This window comes from Hypanus sabinus, chromosome 28 (genome assembly GCF_030144855.1).
Source record: "Hypanus sabinus isolate sHypSab1 chromosome 28, sHypSab1.hap1, whole genome shotgun sequence".
Taxonomy (NCBI): Eukaryota; Metazoa; Chordata; class Chondrichthyes; order Myliobatiformes; family Dasyatidae; genus Hypanus; species Hypanus sabinus.
The window spans coordinates 23,763,054-23,787,783 of NC_082733.1; the positions used below are offsets into that span (position 1 = coordinate 23,763,054).

The 24,730-nt window shown below is 37.4% G+C and overlaps 2 protein-coding genes across 3 annotated transcripts in view; one reads left to right on the plus strand and one right to left on the minus strand.

Moving 5' to 3' along the window:
- pdia3 (protein disulfide isomerase family A, member 3) overlaps window positions 1–17,008 on the plus strand; it is a 30,226-nt gene extending 13,218 nt beyond the window's left edge. The window contains exons 7-13 of the mRNA XM_059952719.1: window positions 1,058–1,183; window positions 8,198–8,380; window positions 9,538–9,646; window positions 10,178–10,306; window positions 10,401–10,480; window positions 10,566–10,623; window positions 13,953–17,008. Coding sequence (XP_059808702.1) covers window positions 1,058–1,183; window positions 8,198–8,380; window positions 9,538–9,646; window positions 10,178–10,306; window positions 10,401–10,480; window positions 10,566–10,623; window positions 13,953–14,072 — 805 coding nt within the window. The 3' untranslated portion in view covers window positions 14,073–17,008. The remainder of the gene's footprint in view (window positions 1–1,057; window positions 1,184–8,197; window positions 8,381–9,537; window positions 9,647–10,177; window positions 10,307–10,400; window positions 10,481–10,565; window positions 10,624–13,952) is intronic.
- Window positions 17,009–18,593: 1,585 nt separating this feature from the next.
- Window positions 18,594–24,730, minus strand: part of cops2 (COP9 signalosome subunit 2) — a 45,360-nt gene continuing 39,223 nt past the window's right edge. For both annotated transcript variants that reach the window (XM_059952721.1, XM_059952720.1), the window contains 4 exons: window positions 24,430–24,527; window positions 22,725–22,807; window positions 22,015–22,073; window positions 18,594–21,720 (listed from right to left, as the gene is read on the minus strand). In XM_059952721.1, the coding sequence (XP_059808704.1) occupies window positions 21,576–21,720; window positions 22,015–22,073; window positions 22,725–22,807; window positions 24,430–24,527 (385 nt within the window). In that variant the 3' untranslated portion in view covers window positions 18,594–21,575. The remainder of the gene's footprint in view (window positions 21,721–22,014; window positions 22,074–22,724; window positions 22,808–24,429; window positions 24,528–24,730) is intronic.

The following is a 24,730-nucleotide window of genomic DNA, read 5'->3' on the forward strand; positions in this document are numbered from 1 at the left end:
GAGTGGACACATACATAAGTCCCTACCGGCCGTGCTGTAACACTGTGAGTTTAACTGACTGGTCTCCTGGTCCGGTCTCCGATGCCCCACACCTTCCCGTGGGTTCCAACACTCAATCAGTGTCCACTAGTGTGTCTCCTGGTGTGTCTGAAGGGTGTCTCTCCAGACCTCACTTTTATCCCTACTCTCGGGGTCTCAGCTATCAATCAATTTTGAATGTCTGTGTCCATCAAACCAGCCCACTCTGGCTGTCCACTGAGGAATGTTAATGAACAGAATGTTACAAGATAAATAACCCTCTCAGAAGTCATAATACAGTGAATCAACAAGTCTCTCCTCTCTCTTATCAGTAGCAGATGTTCTTGCATGTTTCCTCCTCATCTCTCTCTCTCATGAGCAGCATAGCAACAGTAATGGTTTGTGATTCTCACGGGGGAGGGAACATGGGCAACTCTGCACCCTTCTGCCCATCAGAGCTGTTCATCCTTCATAACGGTATTCCTTATCATTAGTGTAAGTGTTCTTAAGTTTTTGTTATTTCCCTATTTCATTTTGTGTATACCTTCTAAATGTGCATAAATCTTTCCAACTTCAACCTTGTCTGCATTTACCTGGCTTATCCTCCATTTTTAAATAGACATGTCATTCTCATCACTGTCTAAGCCTCTTAAACAATTCTTGTTTCCTTGATTAGATAATTATTAATCAATAATAAATCTGATATGTTGCTTCTTGAAGTGATCATGGAGATAAATTAAGGAAAAAATGGGAATTTGGGGTTTGTTACTGGTCGATAAACTGGAAGGGAAATGGTCTTGGAGTAAATCTCTAGTGGATTTGATCTAGAACACTGCCAGGTTTAGTTGACGCTCTGCTCCAATGTTTCATCATTCTTGTATGCATAATTGATTGTAATTATGTTGCATGTAATCGTATTACAAAGTATTTTTAATTAGTTTTAAACTTGTATTTAAGATCTGTTGTGATTTCTGTTTAGCATTGTGTAATAGTTTTTAATTAGGTATAAAAAAATTAATACATTTATGTTCATTTGCAGTTTTGGTATCTGTGCCTTCATGACTGAGGACAACAAAGACCAATTAAAGGGAAAGGACCTGCTGGTAGCATACTATGATGTAGATTATGAAAAGAACCCAAAAGGTTCCAACTACTGGAGAAATAGGTACTTGCTCCATGGGAAATGGATGGTTCAAGCATTCAAATGCCTTCTGTTCTTATTTGCATTCCAACATGTTTAATGATTATGATATACAACTTCTGGTTTAATTTTATTGTGCCATCCAATTAAGTTTTAACCAACTTCATGGGGAAACAAATAAGATTGAATCAGTTTGTAGATCTAGATCAAGAGTTCCCAACCTTTATTTATGTATGTCATGGACCAAATGCCTTTGAGCAAGGAGTCCATGGACCCCAGGTTGGGAATTCCTCTAGACCGAATCCAAGAATTTTATCTAGATTAGGTGATAATGAAATACAGCTGACCTTCCAATTAATTGATAAATTTATCAATTCAAGTCTGAATGAAGGCTTGAAGTAATCATTCAAGTCTTAATACTTTCTCCTTTGTAAGGTATGAGGGCAACAATATAGTACTGTGCATAAATAAAATATGCATGTTTCCTTTGGATGTTGGTATTGTTACGAACCCTGTAAATGGGTGTCTTACCAGCAAAGATAGAAATATCCGTTGGAGTCTGTGATACTATTTTCAACAGTATTTATTAGTAAAAATATATGAAAATAATATCAATGCCAATTATACAGATAATATACGTCAGCAATGCTAAACCTATAAGTGCGGGTATAATGATAATCAATAAGAAACAAGCTCTATCGTTGTCTAGGGGATAATGAATCGTCAGATGGAAATACAAAGTTCAGTTCATGCAAGCTGCGGTAGTTGTTGGTTGCGGTGTTTCAATTGTTGGAGAGAGAGAGAGAACAGTAACAGCTATTAACTTGCCAACTTTCCTTTACGATTTTGCTCCGTTGATGCGTTGTTGCTGTGGCCATTCACGTATGACCCCTCCGTCCTTTAGCTAGACTGTTCTTCTGTGGTGGACTCGTCACCCAGGCAAGGGTGGACACACACACAAGCCCCCACCGGTCTCGCTACAAAAACCCTGTGAGTTAAAATTTACCTACCCTCCGTTCGGTTTCCGGTCTCCCACCCCGTCTCGTGGGGGTTCTGATGCTCTCTAGCGTTTCTCCTGGTGCGTCTGAGGGGTATTCCCCAGACCTCACTTTTATCCCCACTCACAGGGTCTCGGGTGTCAATCAGGTTGAGATGATGTAACCCATCAAACCAGCCCACTCTGGTTGCCCCCTGAGGGGTTTCAATGAATAGAACAGTACCAAGTACACAAACCTTCTCCAAAAGACAATAGCAGTAATCAATGGTTCCGCTCTCTTTTGTTGGTAGGAGACATTCCACTTTGTGTATCTCTGAGTTGTCTCTCTCTCATTAATTTTCATGAGCTGTTATCAATAACAACTGCCCTGGCAGCTGTCCTGTGTCTCTCTCATTTCCTTGATAACAGCATCGAACTAGTAGCGATTTGCCATTCTCCAAAAAAAGGGGGGGGGGCATTGGCGATTTTGTACCCTTTTGCCCATCAGAGTTGTTCATACTTCGTAACACCCCCATCCTTCTAAGAATTTTCACCAAAGGGGAAAAATAACTAATACAGAGTCTTACAGAATTACAGAATCTAACACAATAAAGTTTTTTTTTAACTACAGAGTAATACAGATATACATTCAACTGAGCATCTAAACAGTTCGCGATTACACTGTCACTTCCTTTAATATCTTGTACCTTAATAAGTTCCTGTAGCATCAGACTCCAATTTAATAACCACCTATTTTTATTCCTTTTCTTCAGCAAGACAAAACTAAAGAGTTGTGATCTTAGCTTAAGTGTATATTACAGAAGGTGAAACAATAGGTGTGATTATTCTGTAGTACATTACAAAAGTTTATGCAAATACTAATCTTTATTTTACTTTTAAACTTAACAGTCAATCTTCCATGGAGTTGTCTTTATTATTTACATGCTTTGTCGAAATCCCTCAAAACCAGATCCTGTTATTTAAAGTGGCAGTTTTGTCAACCTTTGCCTCTTTTCCATTTAACTCTCACGTGGTTAGCTTGCTCACCAGTGTGGAATAGGCTTTCGCATACTCCTTACATAGGAGTTATTTTATCAACAATGTTTTTCAAACTTAGCCCATCTTCTGAACTTCCACACAATTCTTTATTTTTAAGCAAGTCATTACTTTTATCTTCAGGACCCTTCCTTCTATTAGTTTTCAGTTTAACATCTGCAAGGTGTTTACCTTTAAATTCCAAAACAAACTGTAATTGATTCACAGGCACCTTGTTAACAAGCCATTGTTCCTTCAGCCTGGTTACTGCTTCTGAAACCAATCCAGATTTTAAGTTTTCTTTATTCAATTTCGGAACTACACTTTTCCCTTCTCCTTCAATAATATTCACATCACCAGTTTTCTCCTCACTAACTTTTAACACACCTTCTAATACAAACAACTGAGAATTCTCACTTCCCACAGGTACCAAGGTTAACCCTTTCTTCACTGAACCAAGTCCATCTCACCCAAAAGGACTGCATTCCTTTTCAACTAAATCAGATACCTCAGACTTTTCCTGAGTTTCATTACTAGGTTCAGTACCATGTGCATCCACATCTTGAACACACTCAAACGGGACATCTGCCTCTTCCAGGCTTTCAATACTTGTCCCCTTTTCAAATTCTAAATTCCCCTGATCCTCTCAGTTACTCTCTGGGCAACTCCAATCCGGAGTAAACTTAACCCTGCGGCTTAAAAGAAGTTCATCTGCTAACCCAGCAGACTCCTTCAAGGTAACGGTATCCTTTTCATCTGGGACTGCCCTTATATCATTATCGGGAACACATTTCAATTTTTCAACTTCTTCCAACAAAGATCATCCATGTCCAACCCTGGACCTTCTAACTACCTTATCTGTTCCTCATCTTTACTCTGTGCCTCTATAAATTCCCTCTTGGCTAAGGGTAGGTCTACCTCCTTTACTCTTTCACCTCACTATTCTCCGTTTTACCATCCCCTAACCCCTCTTGGTACAGGGTTGGTAAAAACGTCTCAGCCAAATCAACACTGGACTCATTTAAACTGGTCTCTTTCTCAGCTGCCTTTCTCGACATGCTGCGAGTGATCACGCATGCAGGATAGATCTTGGAATCTAGGGGCGGGTCCTCAACACTTACAGGCTTGCTCGTTAGCTTCACGGCTGAACGCACCTCACCCCCTGCTAAATCATTACCAAGAAGGACGTCCACACCGTCTCTCGATAATTCTGACCGTACCCCTATTTCAACTGGTCCAGATACCAGGTCACAATTTATAATGATCCTATGCAAGGGTACAGCTTCTGTCCCTTTTCCTATGCCTCTCAAAACTACCTCTCCCCTCTCAGGACCAAAATCTAGTACCGTACTGAGAATCATTAACTGCTCGGCTCCAGTATCTCTCCAGATCTGCACTGGAACTGGGGTTTCTCCCTCTTTCACAGACATGGTCCCTTCTGAAATAAATGTCTCACGCCCCTCTCGTATTTTATCTACCTGGGGCTTCTTGTCGATTTGCTAATCAACACAATACACGCTGTAGGGACTGCTGCGTTCCCTTTTCATATCTCCTTCCTTGGAGCAAAGCACTTAGATGCAATATGACCAATCTTTCCACAATTAAAACAGGTCAAGCCAGGAACCCTCCTACCAGCCTGCCTTTCTTCCTCCTTACTTTTACCACTAGCTCCCGGCTTAATTTCTACCTCAGCCGGCGGGCTTTCTCTACCATTCCTACGGTCTTTCTGGTAACTTAGTCGAGGAAAACTTTGTCTTGTGGGTTAGGGCATATTCAGCTGCGAACCTGGAAAATTCTGATATAGACTTTTTCGGCTTCTCGTTCAAATACATCAGGATATCATCTGAAACACAACCTTTAAATTCCTCAAACAGAATTAACTCTCTGAAGCACCGAAAATCCTCTTCCACCCTTTCTGCCGCACACCAACGATCCAAGAGCACACTGTTCTCATAGGCAAACTCTGCATACGTCTGATTCCACACTTTCTTTAAATCTCTGAACTTCTGTCTATAAGCCTCAGGGATTAACTCATAGGTCCGAAGGATAGCCTGTTTTACTTCCTAGTAATTCTCAGACTCCTCCACAGACAACGCCACATATGCCTGTTGAGCCTTCCCTTTTAATCCACTTTGTAACAACACCACCCACTGATCTCTGGGCCACTTCTGATTCACTGCCACCTTTTCAAAATGCAAGAAATAACTATCAACATCTGTCTCCTCGAACGGAGGTACTAACCTAAACTCCCTACTAACATTAAACCTCTCCTCTCGGTCTGCCCCTTGGACCCTTCTCTCTTGCTTTAACTTCTCCATGTCCAGCTCATGCTGCCTCTGTTTCTCTTTCTCCTCATACTCCCTCTGTTTTTCAGCTCTTTCCTTCTCCTTTTCAGCTGCTTCCAGCTGTTTTAACCTAAGTTCATGCTCCCTCTGTTTCTCTTTCTCCTGTACCTGGAGCTCATACTCCCTTTTCTTCTGTTCCAGCCTTAATTTTTCCAACTCTAACTGAGCTGTCCCAATAGTTGGTACCTTTTCAGGGACATTTTCCAATACCTCAGACGAAAACACATCCTTCTCAATATAATACTGAGTTATGGCCCACCGCATCTCCCACTTTTTCATTGACCTCTGCGAGATTTAGTCCTTTCGCAATATTTACCAAGTCTGTCTTTGTGGCCTCCTCTAGCGCCTTCAGTCGGGTTTTGTGTAAATTCGTCTACGTCCATCTTTGCTGGTTTCCCGTCTGGTTACCCACACAACCAGATCAAAGTCTGGACTTAAAAGCCCGATTCACTGGCCCTCCAATTTGGTATCAAATCTCGAGACGAGGCCCCAAGTTGTTACGAACCCCGTAACTGGGTGTCTTACCAGCAAAGATAGTATCCGTTGGAGTCTGTGGTGATACTATTTTCAACAGTATTTATTAGTGAAAATAGACGAAAATAATATCAATGCCAATTATACAGATAATATACATCAGCAATGCTAAACCTAAAAGTGCAGGTATAATAATAATCAATAAGAAACGAGCTCTATCGTTGTCTGGGGGATAATGAATCGTCAGATGGAAATACAAAGTTCAGTTCAGTTCATGCAAGCTGCGGTAGTTGTTGGTTGCGGTGTTTCAATTGTTGGAGAGAGAGAGAGAACAGTAACAGCTATTAACTTGCCAACTTTCCTTTACGATCTTGATCTGTTGATGCGTTGTTGCTATGGCCATTCACGTATGACCCCTCCGTCCTTTAGCTAGACTGTTCTTCTGTGGTGGACTCGTCACCCAGGCAAGGGTGGACACACACACAAGCCCCCACCGGTCTCGCTACAAAAACCCTGTGAGTTAAAATTTACCTACCCTCCGTTTGGTTTCCGGTCTCCCACCCCGTCTCGTGGGGGTTCTGATGCTCTCTAGCATTTCTCCTGGTGCGTCTGAGGGGTATTCCCCAGACCTCACTTTTATCCCCACTCACGGGGTCTCAGGTGTCAATCAGGTTGAGATGATGTAACCCATCAAACCAGCCCACTCTGGTTGCCCCCTGAGGGGTTTCAATGAATAGAACAGTACCAAGTACACAAACCTTCTCCAAAAGACAATAGCAGTAATCAATGGTTCCGCTCTCTTTTGTTGGTAGGAGACATTCCACTTTGTGTATCTCTGAGTTGTCTCTCTCTCATTAATTTTCATGAGCTGTTATCAATAACAACTGCCCTGGCAGCTGTCCTGTGTCTCTCTCATTTCCTTGATAACAGCATCGAACTAGTAGCGATTTGCCATTCTCCAAAAAAAGGGGGGGGGGCATTGGCGATTTTGCACCCTTTTGCCCATCAGAGTTGATCATACTTCGTAACAGTATGGACTTTGTTTCGAGGAATTGGCTTAAGTCTAAGTGAACAATGAGCATTCTTAGACAATCAGTGTTGAAAGCATTCTTGACTATGTTATGATGCTGAATTTAACTGTCAAGAGTTTTCATTATGGATACATCAGAAATAATTTACATGTGCCCCACAAACTAGGATAAAAAGATGTGAATATTGACTCAAATACACTATTAGGCTAAACAGTATTTTCAGGCTCTGGCATTGTTGAGTTTCTAATCAATGCTGACTTAAGTGGACCAAGCTCTTCTCAGTATTTGATGCTTGGTAAGAACCCCCATTTTTAAATTCATATTGTCTACCAGTGTAATTTTGTCTTGCATTAAGTGTTGGAGATGAGGAATAAGGAGAGGGGAAGGCTGGGATTTGCTTCTCAAAATATTTTGTTTCAAACTGAAGCACTAAAATCATAATTTTGAAGATGGTAGAGTGTGTCACGGTAGCGGAGCAATTAGCACAAACCTATTACAGCCTGGCGGGGTTTGAGTTCGGACTTCAATTCTGGTATCCCCTCCATAGAATGCATGTTTTACTCCGGGTGATCTGGTTTACTCCCACAGTCCAAAGATGTACTGGGTGGGTTAATTGGTCATTGTAAATTGTCCTGTGATTTGGTTAGCATTTAATTGGGGTTAGCTGGGATGGCACGGCTCAAATCTGTGCAGCATAGCTAGAGTAATAGATATGTTGGGGGTGGGAGAAGTACTGTTACATAATTTACCCTTGTTGCACTAATTAAGCACAAGTATTCGCAGTGCATGTAATATTTATCTCTAATGAATTTGCCCATATTTGACGGAATGGGCTGGGTTTAAGCAAAGAAAGGCCAATTGCCTCATGTCCGTGCAGCTCATCAGGTACTTTTTCTCCAATGGTCCACTTGGCCTTCTATGCCTTGGTGATTCATGCGTATTGTTTTAAATGCTTTGAGAGTACCTGACTCTTCTGCCCAAGCAGATAGTACATTCTGGATTCCAACCATCCTCTGAATGAAAGAATTCTTCTTGCCCTTTCCCCAAGCCGCCTTGGGAGAAGTGATATTGAAGTATATAATTCATTAAAGTTAGCTTTCATTATACAGTAATATTCTAACATGCATATATTGTTTAGACTTCTAAACTTTTGTTTTTATTTATTCTAATTGTACAGAGTGATGAAGGTTGCTCAGAAATTCCTGGAAGCTGGTGAAAATCTGCATTTCGCTGTTGCCAGTCATAAAACCTTTGGCCATGAGCTCTCAGAATTTGGCTTGGATACTGTCAGTGGTGACATTCCTGTAGTTGCTATTAAAACAGCAAAAGATGAAAAATATGTGATGCAAGAGGAGTTCTCGTAAGTATCATAAATCAGATATGGAAGCTGGCTGCTTTTTGTCTTCTGTGACTGAGGGTCATGAGTCTCAGTTATAGGAGAAATGCAAAATTTTGGCATTTTAGAATCTAATTTTCTTAAACTAGGTTTTAAAAAGCTCGTCTTTGTACTAAGTGATGCATACTTCAAATTAAATGGCTTGAGCTGTTTGTGTAAATGTAACAAGAGACTGTGTAGGCAACGTTCCCTCTTAATTTTTTTCACAACTGTGCAGACCAAGCATCACTCTGAGCAGGAAATTCTTACATGACCTGAAAACTGCATAGCAATTTAATAAAACATTAATATAAAAGAAAATTCCAGCCACGCAGCTTAGAGGGGAACAGAAGAAGTAGGAATCTAGACCATGTTCTTCAACACAAGGAGGCTAAATCATAGCTGGTGCCCTGAATTTTGTCAACTGACAAAATCACTCTTGAAAAGGGAGTTGATTTGCATCATTGGTACCATCATGGAACTGTGGAAATATGGTATGTGAGGCTGTGGGGAGGGTACCTCATGGAACGTGATGATTGAGATGGATGGTTGTGCTAATGAGGTGTAGTCAGGGATTTGAAGGGGTTGGACCAGATAATGTCAGACTCCTTTAGGGTATTAGCAGTGGAGGTAGTAAACTATCATAAATAATGTAAAGTTAAAGGTTGCATCTACAGTAAGATGCATACTCCTATTTCTGGCTGTTGCCCTGATTGGGTGTTACTCTTAGCCACAAAGCAGGGCACTGCCCTCCAGATGTAACTTGCGTCCATGTTCTCACGAGCCTTGCACACAATATTAGTATGCATACTCGATGATTCTGTATGTCCTCTTCCAGTCTGAGAATAATGTTTGGGTTTCCCAGGATTTAATTCAATCTTCTATAATGAGAGTTACTGCTTGGGTGCAGAACGTTAATATACTATAGACAATTTTAAAAAGTCTGATACATTAAAGGTTCTTTGTAGAATTGCTCATAGTCTTTTGATTGCTGATTAGCTACTTGTCAAGTTTCATGGACCTAAATATAATGGATTTTGACGGTAGTTGTGCAGTGGTTCACTGTGAGCATTGTTCAATTAATAGGTCATAGTTAAAAATAACATTTTGTAAGTTGATGTTCAGAGACCTTTTGTTTCTAGGCGTGATGGAAAAGCATTGGAGCGTTTCCTTGAGGACTACTTCGCTGGTAAACTGAAACGTTACTTGAAGTCTGAGCCAATCCCAGAGACAAATGATGAACCTGTGAAGGTTGGTCTCTAGAAAACTAGAACTCATTTTTTATGTGAAAATTCATTTTCTTGGTAGCATGGTGAATTTATGCTAAGTTTTAAATGTTTATCAGTACTATTCAGGACTGAAAATTGCATAATAAATGGAAATTTTCATATCCTCTGAAACTGCCCAAACAGTGGGTGTTTTGAGAGATTTGACAGGAACTAGTGGATTTGCTTCTCCCAATATGACCATCTTGGAGTTGGGTGGCTGGAGGAACCTGCATCTATTGATTATCCCAGATTTTTTCTTGAATTGGTAGTAGGTAGATGACAATAGGCTACATTATGATAGTTTGGAATCACAAATCCATATCAGCTGATGATAGCAAGCTTTTCTGTTCTATGGGCATGAATGAATAGAGGATTTTTAAGATATGTGTAATTTGAGGTTGTCCTTTCTTGGTACTAGCTTTTTATTTTGGATTTGATTTATTAGCTCAGCTTAATCTTGCCAACTGTTCACTCCCGCAGCTGCTTATCTGCTTTTATACATTTCTCTTAACAGGTTGTAGTAGCTGAGAGTTTTGATGATATTGTAAATGATGAAACCAAGGATGTCTTGATTGAATTTTATGCTCCTTGGTGTGGCCATTGCAAGAGCCTTGAGCCCAAGTATAAAGAACTTGCAGAGAAGGTTAGAATCTATTCTATTGTCTTCTCTGATTGTGAAAGTGGATTTTTTTTGCACTTGTATTTTTTTAAATGCCTTGTTACGTTCTCTCAATCAGGTGAGCAGTGATTCCAATATTGTAATTGCCAAGATGGATGCTACAGCCAATGACGTGCCTTCACCGTATCAAGTTCAAGGGTATGATCAGTAAAAATGGCAAATTTTCATTATTAATTTAAATCACCATCTGGAGCTGCTTCTGAATGTTTGTTTTAATATTTAGGTTCCCCACAATTTATTTTGCGCCAATGGGTAAAAAGAAGAGTCCAAAGAAATATGAGGTACGTTTTGTCATATTTTAAATTTTTTGTAATAAAATGGTGACTGCATTGTTAGTTTTAGTGCTGAAGATTGTAGTGGCAAAGGAAGGAAAGTTTAGCTTGTTTTACTTAGCTTTTATCATTCAGTTGGCAGACAGCTGTATCATTTAACAAAAGACTTATTTGTCTGTGTCTAACCCTCTATCCATTGCAATTCTCCTGTTCAATTTCAAAACGAGCAGTTGGGAAACTGCCACATATAGAACATCTTTTTGACAAATCAAACATGATCTCATCAAACATCTGATGACAGTAAATGTCAAGCTACAAGGTTGCACACCATACCATACACAATCACACAAAATGTCATCTTTGCAATGGGATCTTGCTCATCCTGCTTTTCTAATTTTTGCTTGCACTTGAGGGTTTTTTTTTGAGCGATTTGACACATTATGCAGATAATGGAATGAAATTTCTCCATTTGCTTTTCCCTCAGAAGAATGTCCAGTCAACTCTTATAAATATAATGGCGTTATAGTTGCAGTGTTTAATTTTCCCTATTTTTGCCTTAACTGGCCAATAACTTGGAGTTCAAAGGGGTATCCTTTTGAAGAACGATCCCCCTCCACCTCTTGTATTTTCACCCTAACTTGCATTTCATTAGTAAGTGTCTAAATTATGATTAATCCATCTTTCTATTAAGTAGACAACTACTCTCAGATTGCTAGAGCATAGGAAAATTTCCAATGCAGCCGACTGTTGCAACCTATGCATTGTATAGCAATATCATTTTACAGTGACTTGAAGCATGATACAGAAAGCAAAACTTGTGTGGACAGAGGTTTGTGCAAGGCACTTGTGTGGCTTCGGTTAGATGTTGAGAACTTAAAAGGCAAAATATATTAGTGTTGGATGATCTTAACCATGCCAGCCAGCTTGCTTAACTCGGATGATTTCACTTGTACCAGATTGGTATTCTTTCCCCTCTTTATTCTTATTGTCTTTCCTCTGCTTATTATTAACAAGGACAGAAGTTGTCCTTAAAATATATTTTAATATATATATTAATATATATTTAATATATTAAAATATATTTTCAGATTTGAAATGTAATCTTGCACCTGCTTTTACACTTTGCATAATCACATTTCTTATAGCAAGGATGTACAAGCTGCTGTAAGTACTTGGTTTATTCCTGAAGTAATATAAACAGACTGCTTCAGTTTATATCTTAGCAAGAGCTAGGCAGCATTCCTTTGCACTTCCACATTTCTCAATTTGAAATAATGCTGATCAGGAATTTCATCATCATGCCCAATCTATTAGTACCTTATCTCCAATCCAATATGAGTGATTCATGTTAGTAAGTATTTGCTAGTTTGCATTTCAACATCCAGTTATTTAAAGAATAAAGGCATCAATTTCTAGCAGTCACTATTGAATATTTTGTTTTGGGGAATAACTTGATCTTTTTCTCTAAAAAGTATCCACAGCAACATTCTGGCTCCTGCTGATAATCCTTTATAATATAGGACCAGAATTAGGCCATTCAGCCTGTTTTCTCTATCATTCCATTATGGCTGATTTATGATCCTTTTCTACCCTACTCTCCTGCCTTCTTGTGACCTTTGACATCCTGACTATTCAAGAGCCTGTCAACCGCTATTTAATATACTTAATGACTTGGTCTCCACAGCTGTCTAGGCCAATGGATTCCACAGATTCATTACCCTCTGGCTAAAGAAATTATTCATCTGTGTTCTAAATGGACATCCCTCTATTCTGAGGCTGTGCCCTCTGGTCCTAGACTCTCCCACCATAGGAAACATCCTCTCCACGTACATTCTACTGATGTCTTTCAATATTCAATAGATTTCAATGCAACCTCCCCATCCTTCTAAACTGCAGTGAGTATAGGTCCAGAGCCATCAAATGCACCTCATATTTTAACCATTTCATTCTCCTGGACTCTGTCCAATGTCAACACATCTTTTAATGGATAAGGGGCTCAAAACTACTCTCAATACTCCACATGCAGTCTAACCAGTGCCTTATTGGTTAGCATTAACATTACATCCTTCTTGCTGTCTTGAAGTGAATGCTAACATTGCATTTGGCTTCCTTACTACCAACCTGCAAGTCATCCTTAAGGGAATGCTGCATGAAGACTCCCTTTGCACTTCTTGATTTTTTTTGAATCTTCTCCATTTATAAGATAATCTACTACTTTATTCATTCTACCAAAATACATGACCATATACTTCACAACAATATATTCCATCTGCCACTTATTTGCCCATTCTCCCAATCTCTCACAAATCCCTTTGCGGACACCCCACTTCCTCAGCACTACCTGCCTTCACCTATCTTCACATCATCCACAAACTTGCCCACAAAGCCATCAGTTCCATCATCCAAATCCTTGACATGTAACATGAAGAGAAGTGGTCCTAACACTAACTCCTGCAGAACCACTAGTCACCGGAGACCAACCAGACTAGGCCCCTTTTATTCCTACTCTCAGCGTCCTTGCTACTGAATGTTGTAGCTTTCCTGTAATACCATCAGCTCTTGTTAAGCAACTGCATGACCTTGTCAAAGATCTTATGGAAGTCTTAAGTAAACAGCATCCTGACTCTCCTTTGTTTACTTTATTATTTCTTCAAAGATTTCCAACGGATCTGTCATGCAAGAGTTCCCTTTAAGGAAATTGTGCTGACTGGCCTATTTTATCATGTGCCTCCAAGTACCCACAAACCTCGTCCTTAATAATGGACTCCTATCATTTTATAAACCAATGAAGTCAGGCTAACTAACAGATAATTTTTTCTAATGCCTCCCTCCCTGAAATAATGGAGTGACATTTGCAATTTTCCAGTCCTCCAGAACCATTCCAGAATCTAGTGATTCATCAAAGATCATTACCAATGCCTCCAGTCTCTTCTACTGCTACTTTCAGAACTGTGTGGGGTGTAGTTCAACTGGTCTAGGTAATTAATCTACCTCCAGACCTTTCATCTTCCTAAGCACCTTCTATTAGGAGATACTTTAATGATAATCTTCTGTTGCTGGTATTAGCCATTTGAGATAATTATATGTGGCAAGGTGTAATGTCACAGCAGCATCAATACTACATTTTTGTTTCAAGACTTCCCAACTTTGTATGGTTGATCTTAGTTTTAGGACAAATCTGCAGTTAGAAAGGACAAGAGTTTATTTGAAACCTAGATCTTTTAATCTAACTCTGAACAGTGTTGAACAACGCAAAATGCGTCATCATTTCGCATTAAATCCTAGTTAATCGTATTGCCTAAATTGTGAAATACTGACAAGTGTTTTTCTAAATCCAGGGAGGCCGTGAAGTTAATGACTTCATAAGCTACTTGAAGAAAGAATCCACACATCCTCTGAATGCAGTGGTGGAAGAAAAGAAATCCAAGAAGAAGAAGAAGGACAAGGAAGATCTGTAAATGACTGGAAACAGCACAGCTGCTAACATTGTTATGCAAGGATTAATTGGAGCTGGGGTTGGGTTTAGAGATTTGGTGGTGGTATAGTCACTTTCTAAGAGGATCAGCAGTCTGCCATACCAGTTCCATTTCTGTATCAATTTTACGATGCACTATCAATGAGTTACTGATTCAAAAGGGGGCAGAAATTCAGGTTTTGTTTTGGTCTCATTTTGTACTGGTGAATGTTTTTTGTACATTTTGAACAATAAACCCCTTTAAACCAAACTGATTCCAATGCACTATGTTGCAGAGTAACTTTATAACATGTTGTACATTTTCAGTTTCATATCATCAGATGGGGTTTTAATTTCAAAACAAGTGCAGGTACAGCCCTTCAAGCTTCTCAGTGATAAATCTTGAGTGATAGTTACAATACCAGAAATCAACTCACCCTGTCATCTAGTAGAGGTAGATATTTAAGTCACATCAGTGACATCCTGTTTTCTAATTTCTTCCTGCCTGATTTGTTGAATGGTTAAATAATTGCATCTACTGATGGCTGCGGGAAATAACTGTATGAACTGTAGCTTCCCTCTGAGTAATTTTGTGGATGATCTAAAAGTACACTACATATTAGCCCAAGCATCTTATCATTACTGTCTACTGGGTCTGTGCAAAGCAAGATTTGAGGTGGGTGTACTTGAGCATAGCCATGACTGGAGAATATCTGTGGTTTTATTACAACCCTTCAACCTTTATTGACTCCCTCTTTTAGCACACCTTCTGAAATAGGATGGATTACTATCTCAAAATTGTTGGATGGTCCTTGTGGAGAGATTTTTATGGCTGTCATTAAAATTATTTAAAAAAAAAACTTACCTTCCAAAGAGTGACATTCATCCTGAAGGCAATGTTCAGAAGTGTGGCAAATCAGTTGGCTCTAAATTTAGTCTGAGAATCACCCACCTGAGGTGACAATCCTGGAGTACAGCAATAAAATGGTACAATATCACTGCTCAATTCTTCAAACTCTGCATCTAACACATTAGACCTCATCGATCATCAATCATCCATGTCTTTCATTGATCAATAATTTGGCAAGAAAATCTGCTAGTTAGTAATTTCTGCCCCTAAAAAATGGTCATTTTATTTCTAGACAGAGCTGAACAAGGATAATTCTGTGGTTAGAAATCATTCTTCCATGCTGAATATAACACTTTAGAAAATGGTACCAGTTGGATGGAAATGAGAAGCTGGAAGACCTTGTTTAAGTGTAATGAGTAAAGTGTTTAATGTATTTTAAATAATCGAGGCTCCGAAATAGAAATGCATTGCTATAAAGTTTGGAGATGAGTTGATAGTCTTAAAGAGAAGCTGGACATAATGCTTGAAAGTGTGGTTGTGTAAAAATGAAATAAATACTTAAATGTACAGAGGTGAATGGAATTGGATAGATGCAAGGAACAAGGAGCTGAATCTCCTGAATTATTGCACAGAGCCATGCTTGTATTTCAGTTTAGATAGTTAATAAGGCAGCTCCTGTGTTTTACCTTACATAGTTACCAGTGTACATAAAGAGCAGATAAAGCTCTTAAATAATAGAGGGCCTTAACGAAGCTTGACAATTCAAGAGGGGAATTGAAAAGTGGTGTATTGAACAGCTGGACTGTAAAATGCTGGGTAACTTAAAATTCAAAATGCCAAATTGGTTTAATGTTCAGATTGGGTAGTAAAAGGAGTTGAGATGTAGCTCAGACTTAATGCAATTGCTTATTTGCTTCTGCAGCTTTGCTCTAACCATCTTAAATCCTTACAACCAATGTAATTTTATAGTTTTGCATAGGTTTAATTTCAACTAGCCACACTTGGGAAAGCAGGAAGGCATTATCATCTTTGCACCACCTCTACATCACATTTTGGGATGAAGCAGATCAGTGGCAACCTTGTCATGAGATTTAAAAACTTGTTGAATAACTTGTTGCTAAAGAGCCCCAAAAGAGTATTCTGCAATTGTTCAAAAAGTAATTTGAAAATTAAATATTGCTGTATTAATAACAAATGCTTTGGAATAAAAACCCTTTCTTGAACAATTGACTGAGTGATATATAACCTTGGAATTAAACTGAATTCAATCAGTTTAAAAATGTACTGCACCTTAGCTCAAAAGGTCAAGCAATGTGGCCACATGACAATCATTAAGATTTTATGCTTAGACTTGAGATCTAGTCAAAATTATGGCTATATTACATGTGCACAAATCAATTTGAAGTATGTTAAGTCAAATTTGCAGCACATTTTGAACAACTTTATTTTGGTACAGCATTACTGAAGTACTAAAACATTTCAAAGTCATGAATGTATAAAATTGGAAACTTACAAGGACAACTAATTGAATTTGTCTTTGTGCAAACATTGACACTGAAATATTGAATAAATTAATGCAGACTTGCCAGTGAATATAGAGGCAGTGGTGATCACAGAATTAACAAATTTCAAGCAATGTATGAAATTGGAATTCTATTCAATTATGGAATACTATTAGAAAATGTAAAAATCAGGGCAAGATGGTCTGTATCAATATTTAACAAACCAATTTAATATTTACATAATAACCTTGCCACCAAAATTGCACGTCACTTTGACCTTTGAGGGATTTGTGTGCCATAGTACTCATTGCAATGGAAAAAGGAAATCTGTAAATGCTGGATGTACAGTAATGGCCTGCTCTTCCATCTGCTGCTTTTTGCAAACTTCACTGTAAATCAAAGCCCTGTCATTTATGAACTATCTTAATCTTGATGTAACAACACACTGAAAATTTTACATTATATTGTCTGAGTTTTCAAAACATTCAACAAGTTGACCCTTAACCATTTTTATATGTGCCTTGCCGTTCCTACATATTTTTGAAATTCCATGGAATTTAAAATAAAATGTATTTTCTTTACTCAAAATTGTCTTGTACTTTACCCAATAATCTTGATGCAGCAACTGATCTAAAAATTAATGTTCTAAAACATTTAGTATTGTTTAATTTCTCCGCCTGCTTGAAAAATCAGTGCCAGAAGTTCTCCAAAATTAGCAGATACCACATTGCTGCATCTTTCTCAACAGTCTCCTTTCAGACCAGTGTAAGTGCTATCATCATTATGGCAGTTTGTATGAGGCTGAACCTCAAGAGCACCAGAGATCCAAGTTTAATCCTGATCTTGGGTGAAGTTGTATGTGAACTGTGGTACATTCTTCCTGTGATCCTGTGGGGTTTCAGTTATGTGGTTTAGGTTATTAAGTCACTATGAATTGGCCCTTGTAAGCAAATGACAGGTTGATGAGAGCGTGTGTGCATATATATGTGGGTGAGGGAAGGAGGGAGAGAAAAGAAGTTGGATTGATGTGTAAATGGGTGGTTAAAAAGGTCTATTTCTGTGCTCTATTTGCAACTGATTCAGTAGCTCTTGCCATTATTCCACAAACTTTATCACACTCTCCTTTAGTTAAAATATCATCTAATCCTCTGCTTGTTATTCCCTTGACTTGTCGAAAACACCGTTCTGTGCAAATTATATGGTCATCATCCGCAATAGAGCAATGTATTCTTAAAATTGAATTATGTTTGCAGCCCACTGCGCCATTACACCAGAAACTGATGAACAAGATCTCTGGTCAAAGCCGCACAAATGTCGAAGAGGTTCCTGCATCCAATTAGGGCCAAAGTTTGGATATTTAATGAAACAGGGCTACTAACAGTGATCAGTCAGAAACTCAAATTGCCATTGTGAAATGCAGACAAGTTTTTCTGAATGTCATGCGAGTTAAGATATACACAATTTGTAGATTATTACTACACAGGAACAGCATTTAACTGCTGATAATTGTTGTCACAGCTATTAGTTGAAATCTTGATCAATGAATAACAGGATTCATATTGCTCTTTATGATTTATAATGAATCACAGTGGTTTTTGAAGTAGTTACTGCTTGTCCATCTTAATTATAATCTTCACAAAGTTTAATCTTACTCTAACCTAGATGCAAATAATGATATTCATTAACACACCTTCATGGAAAATGCAAATACAAAAAGTGCAGTAGATACAAAATAATATTTTGGTTTTCTTCATTCAATACACTGGCTTGCCAGAAGAGAGGGCTCTGGTACCGTATTCAAGCAGTATCATTTCCCGTTTTTTTAAACTCAGACACTGGATCCTTTCTCTCACTTCCAGAATTCTTGATCCATCTTCTGGCCTTCTAGCCTTTTAAAGTCCATTCATTGCTAAGTGCTAACATGACATCAACAATGGATGTAAGTAGGTTTCATTCAATGTATGAAACCTTTTGAATGATACACAAAATGTACTTTGAAGTAACTATGCAATGGAAAAGGAACATGATTGCAAATAGTGAGAGAAAAATAGCAAGTTACAATAATCTGAAATAGTGCAGCCTTCTTTGAATTGAGTATCAAGGGCTCTATAGTACCGTCAATTGTAAACAAACCTGAATGTTTTATCTTAGTATTTTAAGAATTTGACTGATAAAGGGACAGATGTTACATTTAATCATAAATAATAAAACATCTAACAAGTTCATGTCCACAAGACTATTAAAAACTCAGGTGCGCAATGAATTCATCTTGCTTGTGTACGATAATTAAAAGTGTCAGAAATACCACGTATTTCAACTGTACAAAGGAAGCCTTTTGCAGTACTATAACTTAATTACAAACCACTCAGTAGCCCCTTTATTAGGTACCTCCTTCTGCTGCTGTAGCCAATCTACTTCAAGGTTCAACAGGTATGTTCAGAGATGCTCTTCTGCACACCACTGTCGTAACACAAGGTCATCTGAGTTACTGTTGCCTTTCCGTCAGCATGAACCAATCTGCCCATTCAACTTGACCTCTCATTGACAAGAAGTGTTTTTGCCGGCAGAACTGCTGCTCACTAGATTATCTTGGTTTTTGTAAACTTGAGAGACTTGTGTGTAAAAATCCCAGATCAGCTGTTCCTGATATACCTATCTGGCACCAACAATCATTTCATGGTCAAAGTCACTTAGATCGCAGTTCTTCCCCATTCTAATGTTTAGTCTAAACAACTGAACAATGTCTGAATTATTTTATGCATTGAGTTTCTATCACATAATTGGCAGATTTGATACTTACATCAACTAGACAGGTGTACCCAGTAAAGTGACCACTGAGTGTATATGCCATGTGCACAGCATATCTTTTATGCCCATCTTAAAAAAAATAAAGGGGCAACTTGCAGTTAAAGCATCTATGATTTCACTACTTTCTAGTCATATACCTGAAACCTATTTTTTCAGTAAATAATAATAAAATGAAATTATTGTTACACAACTGTTATAATTTATGTGCTAGCATGACTGGATTATATCTAGTTTTAGATTAATCATATCTTTTGGTCTGACTGCAGGGGAGGATTATTTTACACAACTCTTGAGGTTCTCTTGATAAGTAAGAGATCTGATTCTGATGGCAGGATTGATCACTGCAGTCTTTCCTCTGGAATGGACATTAAGTTCATTGGTCAGTTCCAGATTTGCACATCTATCACTTCTACTTTAAAAGTTATCTGATGCTGTAGTTTTAAAAATCAATGCTTCTACCAATGCTTTCCATTTTGTGCAGGAGTTTTCACTTAAAGGAAGCAAAACTTGTAAGAAGGCAAACAATACCAAAACCACTTGTGTGGTTTTGATCAAATAAAAGCCATTCTTTTTTAAATAGAAATCAATCCTTTGGAAATTAAGGTCTTCATGCTCAAGCCCATTGCACACCACCTCTATATATTTAAAAAAAATAGCTGCAGAACTATTAATGCAAAGCTAAACATTCAATGCAAAATTATAAATTTTAATGTTGCTAAAAAAATACTAGAAAAAAACTTTCAGCTTGGGCATATTCCTTTTGGTTGTAAAAGATAAATTAAAGATTTTAAATACAAAATATAAATGTAGTGTTCAAGACCTGGAAAACTCAGATCATTCCAGGTCAACAGTCTGGTGTCTTTATAGAAAGTTCTCTCAAGCATGTTATGAAATACATTACGTATCATAAATTCATTTGCAACTTAGCACATCATATATAAACTATCTGAATCTGTAATCATGTACATTTATCTTCCGTTAAATTAATTAGAACAGGAATGCCAATTTCATAACCAAAATTAACAGTAGCATACATCATGCTTAGCACAGTTCAAGATAAAAGTTAAAACTTTGCTTCAGAAAAGGACACCTTATTTTAAATAGGTTATAGCATGCAATGGAAATAATGAAATGTTTAGAAAAAAATATAAAAAATGTAAACCTCAAATGTGAATATTATAAAATTAAGGTTATTCTTCATTCAAGACAAATAACCAGGAAATAAATGGGCAGAACACAGAAGAACTTAAGATTTGTCCATCCCAACTCGGGTAACAATATGTTGAATACTAAACGACTGTGATAATTAGTTTATTTTTTGATTTATCAGTAAAAGACATATTAAGAAAAAAACAAAGCAATTCTTAATGTCCAAAATCAAAGTTCTGTATTTTGACTATTCATCCAGGCAGCACCCTCAAGAATAACTGCAGTCAAACAGCTTCAGCCAATCAAAGCTTTGCACAGGTTGAATGCACACAAAACCCACAAGACGTGTATTGTCCAAATATAAACTACTTAATGATATGTGCTTTCAGTTATATGTACTTTGATTAGCTCATATACTAATTGGGGACTGGACAAAAATTTAAGGTTACTTTTTTGTTGAGAAACATATTCCTGACTTGTCTGAATAAATGCTCTACTTCACAATATATGTGGATCTACTGGGGCCAAAGAAATGGAATATGTGCATGGTTTTCATATGAATTGCTGAGGAAAAAAAAACAAATGGAAGCACTCCAAAATTACAGCATTTCCCATTTCCGAGCTCTATTTTATTTTGCTGCTTTAAACCTGATGTGACAGTATGCCACAGAAGAAGGTTCCTGTCTTAATTTTTACTACACTGCAGGTACAGAAAACTCATGGGCCACATAACTTGGAAGTTGACGTGACATTTTGCAGAAAGACGCAAACATGCCAAATCATACATGAAAGAATGCATCTTCAAAAACTAGTACGCATATCAAATTATTGCAAGTTTTGTTTAACATTTCAGTGAGTTTTTTTTAAACTGATGTTTTTTTTACTTAGATGTCAAAGTGAAGAGTCTGTTTTTAAATTATGACACAAACAGCTCTCTGACGGTCAATTCCCTTATGATGGAGGACACAATGTCAATACACCATAAATCCTGCAGCAGTTTGGTTTTCTTCAGATTAAAGCTGTGGTCTTGGGACAAATGCAGCAACAAAACACGAACCAGTTCATCAAAAAGCACTTCTGCCATTGCTCTGGTAGTTTTCAGGGCCAACCAACAGCAGCACTTCAGCCATTCTCAGTTTTTAAGGTTTACATCACTGCATCTTTTCCATATTGTATTATTGTAGAAGCTTAAATTGAATCAAGCCAATTTACTGACAACTGCTTGGTTGAGTGTATTAAGCTGATTGGTCCATTTATCTAATGCAGTATATCGGGCTCCACCTCTCTTCTGATGATCTAATTCAAGAAGTTGGTTGACTTGATCAATCCGCCCATGAATAGTGCTAGAAGTAAAGCACAACAGTTATTTCAGCAGATTGAAAGAACTTTTCCATTATCATCTTATTTACTGTAGAACGAAAAAAATGTAGTGTTAAGAGTAATAATGATAAATTACATAACCATGGGTCACTCAATTCATTTTCAATTAGTTACATTTCACCTGTTTAACGTAGGAGAAAATAATACTTAACCAATTTTTAAACAAAATACTATTATATCCTTGCTGTGACTGATTATGAAAATGTTTCACTAACACACGAATTTGAAACAAACAGATTGTCAGAAAGAGTACTTACTTGTCCAGTATGCACTGCACCAACAAGCTCTCTACATCAGCTACATCTATGTTCAACTCCTAAAGCAAAAAGCAGGATTGATGAAAGAGAGTAAATTACATAACATTAAAAAAATTGCCAATGAAATAAAATCTGATTTCAATGAAATTCGTTTCACACTTGAGTGGGTAGAACAGAAACAGGCTCTGCAGAATTAAATGAACCAGTAATGACGCAAGGGAAGCAAATTACACAGAAAACTCAATCCAGGCAATAAAGACTGGAAACATAATTAACAAAAAGTTCATCCTGTCAGAAGCTTCTGGAGTCCATTTCAGAGACAATGCAACCACTTAAAACATCACCTAAAGCTGTCCAATAACCATAGGGCAAGAGGTAATCCAAACACACCATCACCTATGGTCAGTCATCTCTGTCACTTGAGGGCTCAGCTCACTGCCTAATCGACATCACTTCAGGTCACAAAATTAAGCCACTTCTTCAACTTAAGTATAGGGGCTTTAGAATTTTTATTAGCACTGATTTAAAATATTTTACAACAACAATGATGGTTAAAATAACAGTATGGAAACAGAGAGTATTTAAATTGAAATAACTGGCTGCCAAAACTTAAATTGTTAATGATAATGTAACTAGAGGGTACTTTTGGAATTTTTTAACCAAATATTGAAAAAACCTGATAAAATATCAACTTAAAAATAGGAACTCACCTTTGAAATAAATGGTATATGTATTCTAGTGTAAGGCTTTATTAATTTTATCAAGACTTGGGTTCTGATGTTCCTCAATAGTTCTGTGAGGGTGAAAAACCAACATCAGGAAAAATACAGATAAATAATATTTACTTAATACACTCACATTTCTAACTGAGTACAGGATACTGGCTTTTGAGTTGCATGTTAAATCGCATTAAGATTAACAGAAGTATGCATACAATCTGCCTTTTCTCCCCTACCTGTTAAACATGCCAGAGTATATATTGCTGTGGAGTGGAAATTTTAAAGGGAACTGAGTAAACAAACAAATGTATTTTAAAAGTGACTAAAACCAGAGAAGTAATGTGAAAATACTAAATTGAATTACCTCAAGAACATAGATATGAAATAAATACTTCTAACTCTAAAATATTTATTAATAACAAAACAATCTGCAAATACTGGAAATCTGAAACACAAAGGATAGACAGAATCTGTGGAAACAGGAAATCAATGTTGAGTTTGGTTACCCATTGTTGGTACAATTTCTAACATTTCCTGTTGACAATGCTGACCTGACTAAATAAAAATATTGAATATGTACTCATAATCTGCACGTTTAGATTTTAGAACACTGACCAATTAGTATGGTGAAATAAACATTTGACATCCAAAACACAATAATAAAACACAAATTCTTTGTGACATGCATTTATTTTCATCCTCTCCTTTCATCCACCAAAATTAAGGAAGTAACAATTATAAAGGATGCTTCAGTTTATTTGCAATTCTTTGTGACAGTGTAGACCATGATTTTAAGTTTGAATGACTCGGATAGGAAGTAAAAACTGGATATAGAGCTACAAACTAATGTCTCAAGATAATCATTAACTGCTCTATTATTAGACTTCTTTTCATTTAGAATTTGTAAAATAATGTAGCAAATGTAGATCTGCAATACCCTAATATTTAAAAAATTGCATGAAACTATAATATCCATATTAGCTCTCTCTAGTTCAAGTGAACAAATCCAATATGAAATATAACTGCTATAAATTGGTCATGATCTCCTCTGCCAATGCCTCTCAGTAATTCACAATTATTTTGTAAGGCATATTTTATGCAACTAACGACCTTATTAGATCCTTCTCTGAAGTCCTGTTCAAGCAACTCTATGTGCAAGGAACTTGTGAAATAACTACTCAAACTAACTCCGAATCTGTGGTTTGGTTGCTTCCAATTGTGCCAGACATCTGAACTGATGTTGATCATGACACTGGCACTCATCCCATATTCACAATGCTGACTACTCAAATACTTGCTGGGACAAGATGGGACCTGATCAACTCTGGCTGGGTCACCTGGGTAAGGTGTCTGATGTTGAAAGACCCAAAACACCCAATGACCCCAGGTACATCACCGATGATGCGTTCCAGTTCATCCTGGGATGTATCTCAGCATCTTTTGTTAAGATGTGAACATGAGATATTATTTGCCAATGAATTTTTTTTTCATATAAAGAGCATATTAGATTGTGGTACACTGAAGGATTTTTACTGCTTTCAGAAATACCATTAGTATGTTAAATCCTTTGTTATAATAGAAATTAAGTGACATTGCAATTATAACTGTACAAAACACTTCCCAAAAGTAACGTGAAAGCAAACAATTTATAGTACAGAGTTTTGAAAATATGAAGTTGCAAATATGCGAGCTATACCTTCTATGTGTTCTCTTATAAAGGGGTCATCCATGATGTTACTGTGATTGGTTTTCAGAATCTTCTCAAATTCAGTGATGTCATTATTTTGATAGGCACTGAGGAAAAAATACAGTTCGACTTCAATTCTCTTCCAATATATGTTGGCTGAACAAGGCCATTTTTCCAAAATAAATGTTATTAAAAGTAATCCATGATTCTATTATAGTGAACAGATTTAAACATCAATTTGCTTAATTAGACTAGGTATGGTGTTTGCATCTGGAAACAGTCTGCCTTGTATTGCAGCCAAAACTGAAAT